Source organism: Cottoperca gobio, chromosome 16, assembly GCF_900634415.1.
Source record: "Cottoperca gobio chromosome 16, fCotGob3.1, whole genome shotgun sequence".
NCBI classification, from domain to species: domain Eukaryota; kingdom Metazoa; phylum Chordata; class Actinopteri; order Perciformes; family Bovichtidae; genus Cottoperca; species Cottoperca gobio.
In genome coordinates this window covers 311,900-321,495 of record NC_041370.1, presented here as the reverse complement: position 1 = coordinate 321,495, position 9,596 = coordinate 311,900, and the positions used below count along the sequence as shown (strand labels likewise).

Sequence of the window (9,596 nt, the reverse complement as noted above, 5' to 3'; positions counted from 1 at the left end):
TATTTATATATAAATATACATATAAATATACATTTATATATAATATATAAATATACATATTAACCACCATAAAAGTTTCCTTTCTTATCTCGGTGTGCAAATAAAATAAATGTAATAAAAACTGAACAAAGTTAAAATGGAAACAGGAAGAAGTTTCTGTATAAAAACACAAAGCAAAGGTTAAAAACCAGAAGTGGAGGTTAAGTTGTTAGAACATTCAAATATAACTCAACAATCAACTTAACTTGTAACATCCAGTTACTGAACGTACTGAACGTAGGTGCCAGACCCGCCCCCCCCCCCCCCGGGTGAGGTGCAGCGTGCAGGTCAGAGAGGGGCGCGGCCCCTGCAACTCCTTGTTGCGGGCCAGTTCTGGTTGCCTGCAGCGGTTCTGTCTCTCTTTAGCTCTGTACCGAGTTTTCAAGCGACACTAAGTCGCCGAGGCGCAGTTCCTCCTGCACCCGGCTGCAGGCCGCCTCCTCCTCGTCCTCCTGGAGGATCAGCTGCTGCAGGTTGGCGGTCAGGTCGGCCAGAGGTCTCGTCTGGGTCTGCGGAGAGGGGTACTTGGTGGACCACGGCCTGCATGGTTTGGTACCGTCTCACACTGCAGGGGTCGTTCTTGGGGAGGAGCCTCAGTTTCCCTCTAGACTTGACTCTGTGGACCAGCTGGTGCACCAACGTGCCCCCGTACAACCTGCAGACCAACAGTCAGTCAAACTACAGTCCCAGCAGAGCATCATTACAGCGACTTCCCCCCCCCTCTCTCTCTCTCCTCTCCTCTTCTCTCTCCTCTCCTCTCCCTCTCCTCTCCTCTCTCCCCTCCCTCTCTCTCCTTCTCTCCTCTCCTCTCCTCTCCTCTCTCCCCTCCTCTCTCTCCTCTCCTCTCTCTCCTCTCTCTCCTCTCTCTCCTCTCTCTCCTCTCCTCTTCTCTCTCCTCTCCTCTCCTCTCCTCTCCTCTCTCCCTCCTCTCTCTCCCTCTCCTCTCTCCTCTCTCCCCTCCCCTCTCCTCTCCTCTCTCTCCCCTCTCCTCTCCTCTCTTCTCCTCTCATCTCCCCTCTCCTCTCCTCTCTCCTTTCCTCCTCTCTCCTCTCCTCTCCTCTCTCCCCTCCTCTCTCCTCTCCTCTCTTCTCTCCTCTCCTCCTCTCTCTCTCCTCTCCTCTCTCCCCTCCTCTCTCCTCTCTCCCTCTCCTCTCCTCTCTCTCCCTCTCCTCCGCTCCTCTCTCCTCTCCTCTCTCGCCTCTCCTCTCCTCTCCCTTTCCTTCCTCTCATCCTCTCCTCCTCTCCCTCTCTCTCTCCCTCCTCTCTCCTCTCCTCTCCTCTCTCTCTCTCCTCTCTCCTCTCCTCTCTCTCCTCCTCTCCTCCTCTCTCCCCTCTTCTCTCCTCTCTCCTCCCCTCCTCTCTCCTCTCCTCTTCCTCTCTCCTCCTCTCTCCCCTCCCCTCTCCTCTCCCCTCTCCTCCTCCTCTCCTCCTCCCCTCCTCTCTCCTCTCCTCTCCTCCTCTCTCCCCTCTCCTTCTCTCCTCCCCTCCCCTCTCCTCTCGTCTCCATCTCGTCTCCTCTCTCCTCTCCTCCTCCTCTCTCCTTTCCTCCTCTCTCCTCTCCTCCTCCTCATCTCCCCTCCTCTCTCCTCTCCTCTCTCTCCTCCTCTCCTCTCCTCCTCTCTCCCATCTTCTCTCCTCTCTCCTCCTCTCCTCTCCTCCTCCTCGCTCTCCCTCTCCTCCTCCTCTCATCTACTCTCCCCTCCTCTCTCCTCTCCTCCTCTCCTCTCTCCTCCTCTCCCCTCTCCTCCCCTCCTCTCTCTCCCTCTCCTCTCCCTCTCTCCTCTCCCTCTCCTCTCATCCCTCTCCTCTCTCTCTCCGCCCCTCCTCTCTCCTCTCCTCTCTCCCCTCTTCTCTCCTCTCTCCTCTCCTCTCCTCTCCCTCTCCCCTCCTCTCCTCCCCTCTCCTCTCCTCTCTCCTCTCCTCTTCTCTCCTCTCCTCTCTCCTCCCCTCCTCTCTCCTCTCCTCTCCTCCTCTCTCCCCTCTCTCTCTCCTCTTCTCCTCCTTTCCTCTCTCCTCCCCTTTCTCCTCTCTCCCCTCCTCTCTCCTCTCCTCTCCTCCTCTCTCCCCTCCTCTCTCCTCTCTCCCCTCCTCTCTCCTCTCCTCCTCTCTCCCCTCCTCTCTCTCTCCTCTCTCCCTCCTCTCTCCTCTCCTCTCTCCTCTCCCCTCCTCCTCTCTCCTCTCTCCTCTCCCCCCCTCCTCTCTCTCTCTCCCCCCTCTCTTCCTCTCCTCTCTCCTCTTCTCTCCTCTCTCTCTCTCGTCCCTCCTCTCTCCTCCTCTCCCTCCTCTCTCCTCTCCCCTCATCTCTCCTCTCTCCTCACTCCTCCTCTACTCCTCTCCCTCTCCTCTCTCCTCTCCCCTCCTCTCCTCCTCCCTCCTCTCCTCTCTCCCCTCCTCTCTACTCTCCCCCCTCCTCTCTCCACTCCTCTGCGTTGCGTGCGGCGTCGTAGCTTCATGCTCGATCTTGAACCTCGTCGCTACATTGTTCGTGAGGTTGATGGGGATCATCGGGCCTTTAATGCAGCACAGCTGGAGACTCACCTGGCCACCTGTGGTTCAGGTAGGGGGCGGCCCAGCAGCTGGTTCAGATGGATGCTGTCCTTCAGGCAGACCTGCCACTGGTTGATGGCGTGAGACACGACTGCGTCCCTCTTCTGACTCTGGTGGTCTTCAATCTGCAGAGCTGCAACACACACACACACACACACACACCTTCACCAACATGTTCTCACATCTTCTAGAGAGTAAATGATCTCCAGGTGTCGACATGTTTGATTGGTGTTACCTGCTGTGTGTGTCAGCGTGTCCCCGCTGCTCAGTCCCAGCAGCAGAGCCTTCAGCAGCGCCTCCTCTGGAGGAGGGCGAGGCTCTCTGCAGCCAGAAGCAGGTGGCGGCCACCGGGAGGCGCAGCGGGGGGGGCAGGGGGTCCAGAGAGGCCTCACTGACCCCCAGAGCCTCCAGGAACACCTGCAGACGCAGAGAGGGCTCCGCCTGGGGGAGGAGACGGGGGGGGGGAGAGACAGAGGGAGAGAGAATATATTAAAAACACAGGTCTAATAATAATAAGTTTTAACATCTGTAACATTTTAAATGTTAAATATAAAATAAAAGTTTTTATTTAGTGCTGATAAATGTTAAATGTGGAAGTTTCTTAACGCTGCAGTGTCTGTGACCCCCAGCAGGGGGCAGAACACTTCTGTGACCCCCAGCAGGGGGCAGAACACTTCTGTGACCCCCAGCAGGGGGCAGAACACTTCTGTGACCCCCAGCAGGGGGCAGAACACTTCTGTGACCCCCAGCAGGGGGCAGAACACTTCTGTGTAAGTGAAGAACAAGCTGTAAGTTACTGGATATAAGAACTCACCTGGGGCAGAGAGCTGAGCTGCAGGCGGCTGCAGGTGGAGGGCAGCTTTCACTGCAGTGAACTTCATCTGCAGACCCTCTCTGTCTCCCTCCGTCACCTGCCTCCCTCCGCCCAGCAGCAGCCCGTACATCACCTGGCGGAGCGGCCTGGAGGTCAGGTTAGCGCTGGGCATGGTGGCGAGGTCCACCGCGTAGCCGAGGCTCATCTCCCCGATCTGCAGCACGTCCAGGACATCCGGAGTCAGCCGGGCCTGCGTCAGCGGCAGCAGCACCCAGTCTGGGACACGAGCCGCCACCTGCGGGAGGACAGAACGCGCTGAGTATATGTATGTATATTTATACTCAACTCACTTACTGAAGGTCTCCGAGAAGACGTTCTGTGCTACCTTTAGGATGAAAACACATTTCCTCCACCAAATGTTAATTATGATCAGTGGACGAATACTAGAAATACTCTGAGTATTATAAATAATACTCGAAGTCCTGCATGCAAAATGTTTTACTTATGTACAAATATATCAGCATCAAAATATACCAAAGTACCAAAAGTAAAAGTAGTCGATATGGAGAATGAGCCATTTGAGAGTCACAGATATTATAATATTGTTTTATAGTTATTGATGCATGAATGTAGAAGTCAGCAGATGGCGTCACGGCGCCTCGTTAGCATAAAGCTAGGTGCGCTGGGATCACTGCATGGATTACAATATCCACGTTTAAATATGTATTTCTCACTTTTTCCCTGATGAAGTCTGTAAATGTGTCGCGAGCTGTTGACTGAACGACAATAACCACGAGGAGAAATACGTTCTGACACTTCATGAAGAAGTTGTTCCCCTCAAAAGCTTTTCTTACTTTTTTCAGTGCGGGGCGTGGAGGTGGCGTCCCGTGGATGAAGAACTTCTTCAGGCAGCTGGGAGGAAGCTGGTACTCCTCAATGCCCAGATACAAAGCCTCCATCACCTCCACCTTCTTCTCCTTGCTCAGATTTCCCATCAGCCCCAGCGCCGCCTCAAAGGCCTCCTGAGTCTGGTGGAAGTCCTTCAGCCAGCAGAGCAGCCCCTTCAGGCAGCTTCTCACCCCGCTGTTGTCCCGGTCGAACTGACTCCACCTGATGGACACGTCCATCCTGCGCAGATTCACGTAGTCATTACCGGCGAGGGCGGCGAAGGAGGGCAGAAGCTGCGGCTGGATGTCGAAGAACACGCAGAAGCTGGAGTTTTTGTACTTCTTGCAGGGGATGTAGCTCTTGGAGCCGCTGTGCACCACCGCCTCCCACTGGAAGTGCGAGATGGGAAGCAGCCCCCCCGGAAGGTCGAAGATGTAGAAGTCGCTGTCTCTGGAAAGCACCGGGCACTCCCATTCCCGGGCCAGGGCGGCAATCTCTTGGTCGGCCTCTCCGTAGCACTGAGCCACCGCCACCTCCAGCCTGGCCAGCGTCTGTTGGAACACCAGCTTCACCAGCAGTGGCAGGATGCCCTCCCGCCTGCCACCCTCCGCCGCTTGATTTGCTTTCTTGATCCGTTCTTTGGTTCTTATCCTGACAGTCTCGAGCTTCTTGTTGCTGGTGTCATAGCCGCCGTCCAGCACCACGAACGGCTCGACCCGGCAGTCTCTGAGGGCTTTAACGAACTTCTCAATCAGGACCTCACACGCAGCATACTCCCCGCCAAAATTCTGGTCCAGACCTGACGGATAGAAACCAAAAGAAAGACAACAAATTAAACACTAAATTACAACAAAAAAGCTTTTAACTATGAACTCAACCCTGACTTTATCTAGACCTTCCTCCGAATAGAAGAAGTGGACGTAGCGTGACTTCCCCTTTTGGTTAGTGGACTACCGTTGACCGTCACAATCTTAGTTTTATGGACTTTAAGTACTTTAACTACATTTACTACACAATCAGTACTTTTACTTTAAGTACTTTAACTACATTTACTACACAATCAGTACTTTACTTTAAGTACTTTAACTACATTTACTACACAATCAGTACTTTACTTTAAGTACTTTAACTACATTTACTGCACAATCAGTACTTTACTTTAAGTACTTTAACTACATTTACTGCACAATCAGTACTTTTACTTTAAGTACTTTAACTACATTTACTACACCATCAGTACTTTTACTTTAAGTATTTTAACTACATTTACTGCACAATCAGTACTTTTACTTTAAGTACTTTAACTACATTTACTGTACAATCAGTACTTTTACTTTAAGTACTTTAACTACATTTACTACACCATCAGAACTTTTACTTTAAGTACTTTAACTACATTTACTACACAATCAGTACTTTACTTTAAGTACTTTAAGTACATTTACTACACAATCAGTACTTTAACTACATTTACTACACAATCAGTACTTTTACTTTAAGTACTTTAACTACATTTACTACACAATCAGTACTTTTACTTTAAGTACTTTAACTACATTTACTGTACAATCAGTACTTTTACTTTAAGTACTTTAACTACATTTACTACACAATCAGTACTTTACTTTAAGTACTTTAACTACATTTACTACACCATCAGTACTTTACTTTAAGTACTTTAACTACATTTACTACACAATCAGTACTTTTACTTTAAGTACTTTAACTACATTTACTACACCATCAGTACTTTACTTTAAGTACTTTAACTACATTTACTACACAATCAGTACTTTACTTTAAGTACTTTAACTACATTTACTACACCATCAGTACTTTACTTTAAGTATTTTAACTACATTTACTGTACAATCAGTACTTTTACTTTAAGTACTTTAACTACATTTACTACACCATCAGAACTTTTACTTTAAGTACTTTAACTACATTTACTACACAATCAGTACTTTACTTTAAGTACTTTAAGTACATTTACTACACAATCAGTACTTTAACTACATTTACTGCACAATCAGTACTTTTACTTTAAGTACTTTAACTACATTTACTGTACAATCAGTACTTTTACTTTAAGTACTTTAACTACATTTACTGTACAATCAGTACTTTACTTTAAGTACTTTAACTACATTTACTACACAATCAGTACTTTTACTTTAAGTACTTTAACTACATTTACTACACAATCAGTACTTTTACTTTAAGTACTTTAACTACATTTACTACACAATCAGTACTTTTCTTTAAGTACTTTAACTACATTTACTACACAATCAGTACTTTACTTTAAGTACTTTAACTACATTTACTACACAATCAGTACTTTACTTTAAGTACTTTAACTACATTTACTACACCATCAGTACTTTACTTTAAGTATTTTAACTACATTTACTGTACAATCAGTACTTTTACTTTAAGTACTTTAACTACATTTACTACACCATCAGAACTTTTACTTTAAGTACTTTAACTACATTTACTACACAATCAGTACTTTACTTTAAGTACTTTAAGTACATTTACTACACAATCAGTACTTTAACTACATTTACTGCACAATCAGTACTTTTACTTTAAGTACTTTAACTACATTTACTGTACAATCAGTACTTTTACTTTAAGTACTTTAACTACATTTACTGTACAATCAGTACTTTACTTTAAGTACTTTAACTACATTTACTACACAATCAGTACTTTTACTTTAAGTACTTTAACTACATTTACTACACAATCAGTACTTTTACTTTAAGTACTTTAACTACATTTACTACACCATCAGTACTTTACTTTAAGTACTTTAACTACATTTACTACACAATCAGTACTTTAAGTACTTTAACTACATTTACTACACCATCAGTACTTTACTTTAAGTACTTTAACTACATTTACTACACAATCAGTACTTTTACTTTAAGTACTTTAACTACATTTACTACACCATCAGTACTTTACTTTAAGTACTTTAACTACATTTACTACACAATCAGTACTTTTACTTTAAGTACTTTAACTACATTTACTACTCAATCAGTACTTTTACTTTAAGTACTTTAACTACATTTACTACACAATCAGTACTTTTACTTTAAGTACTTTAACTACATTTACTGTACAATCAGTACTTTTACTTTAAGTACTTTAACTACATTTACTGCACAATCAGTACTTTTACTTTAAGTACTTTAACTACATTTACTGTACAATCAGTACTTTTACTTTAAGTACTTTAACTACATTTACTGATAATACTTAAATACATTTACTTAAGTAACATTTTGAAAGCAGGACTTTTACTTGTAACAGAGTATTTGAACACCGTGTATTAATACTTTTAAGGAAGTAAACAACGTGTAAAAGAATGTTTATGACGTCATCCAGGTGAGAGTTTGACTTCAGATTCAAAGTTTCTGACGAACAGCTATATTAAATATCTGACAATCAAAATAAAGTTTAAATTCAAATGTAAAAGTTTAAGAGTCATAAGTATATTTCCTGACCTGCAGTACTATAAGTACGAGAGTACTGCACTCATCACCTGTATTACTGAATATGCACCTGAGTCGAAGTACAGCAGGTACATGAGGTTGTTGCCGTCGATCAGCAGCCGGCTCTGCCTGAACTGCACGTCCCGGTAGATCCTCCGGTGGTTCTCCACCAGCGTCGTCAGGCCTTGAACTCCCATCTCGGGTTTAAGACCGCGGAGCAGCCGCCGCTCTTATATCTGCACCTCCCTGTCCGTTTCCTTAAGTTTCACTTTCCTCACATCACAAGACATGGGACTGACCTGACACGTTTACAGACGCAGATCATCACCTGACTTGGTTTTATGTATTTATAGAAGATGGAAGATATAGATGTATAAAGTTATATGTGCCGCATGTATATGCAGCGAGGAGAAGACGCACCGAGCTCAACGTGTCCTCCACTGGAGCTTTCTGTGATGACAGTTCAAGCTTTTATTCTGCATGTCGATAAATAAGATACGTGTTGATCTGTGTTGCTGTTTAACACCCTCCAGAGTTACTGAGCAAAACCCCCAAAATGACATAAAAAAGGTCCTGAATGGATAAAAACCAGTGTGAAGATACTGCACTCATGTATTTGTTTATAACAGCCTGTATTCTTACTTTTACTTTTGTATTTATAATTTACAGCCTTTCTCTTATTTTTTACTTACTTTTTAACGGATGGGGGGGGGGGGGGGGGTGCAGATGTGTAATGTCATTTAAGCTACTGGATGCCTAAATCTCCCTCGGGATCAATAAAGTATCGATCTACAAGTAAAAGTCCTGCTGCCCTGGTCCTGCTGGACACCGGGAAGCCTTATTGACATTTTCCTGGATTCATCCAAACTTTCTATTTCTTTTTTTTTCAACACAACATCATTTCTGTCAAATGTTGTATTTGTACTATGTTGTTTATCCTGTACACACGACATCTATTGCACGTCTGTCCGTCCTGGGAGAGGGATTCCTCCTCAGTCTGTCCCTGAGGTTTCTTCCATTTTCCCCCTTTAATTATGGGGTTTCTTTTAGGAAGTTTTTCCTTGTGTGATGCGAGGGTCTAAGGACAGAGGGTCTAAGGACAGAGGGTCTAAGGACAGAGGGTCTGAGGACAGAGGGTGTCGTAACCTGTACAGTCTGTAAAGCACACTGAGACAAATGTATAATTTGTGATATTGGGCTATACAAATAAATTTGAATTTGTGTGTTACATGTTCCTGCTACATTAATGTGTGTGTTACATGTTCCTGCTACATTAATGTGTGTGTTACATGTTTCTGCTACATTAATGTGTGTGTTACATGTTCCTGCTACATTAATGTGTGTGTTACATGTTCCTGTTGCATTAATGTGTGTGTTACATGTTCCTGTTGCATTAATGTGTGTGTGTTACATGTTCCTGTTACATTAATGTGTGTTACATGTTCCTGTTACATTAATGTGTGTGTTACATGTTCCTGCTGCATTAATGTGTGTGTTACATGTTCCTGTTACATTAATGTGTGTGTTACATGTTCCTGTTACATTAATGTGTGTGTTACATGTTCCTGTTACATTAATGTGTGTGTTACATGTTCCTGTTACATTAATGTGTGTGTTACATGTTCCTGTTACATTAATGTGTGTGTTACATGTTCCTGCTGCATTAATGTGTGTGTTACATGTTCCTGTTCCATTAATGTGTGTGTTACATGTTCCTGTTACATTAATGTGTGTGTTACATGTTCCTGTTACATTAATGTGTGTGTTACATGTTCCTGTTACATTAATGTGTG

General features: G+C 44.7%; 1 protein-coding gene across 1 annotated transcript; it reads right to left on the bottom strand.

Annotated features, from left to right (window-relative positions):
• Window positions 1-61: 61 nt before the first annotated feature.
• LOC115020761 (protein asteroid homolog 1-like) lies at window positions 62-8,054 on the bottom strand. The gene is given in 10 exon segments (XM_029450698.1): window positions 62-424; window positions 426-563; window positions 565-694; window positions 2,578-2,719; window positions 2,822-2,909; window positions 2,911-3,027; window positions 3,401-3,443; window positions 3,445-3,695; window positions 4,255-5,087; window positions 7,874-8,054. Coding segments are annotated over 10 exon segments (2,058 nt in total). The 5' UTR covers window positions 8,001-8,054; the 3' UTR covers window positions 62-235.
• Window positions 8,055-9,596: the final 1,542 nt, after the last annotated feature.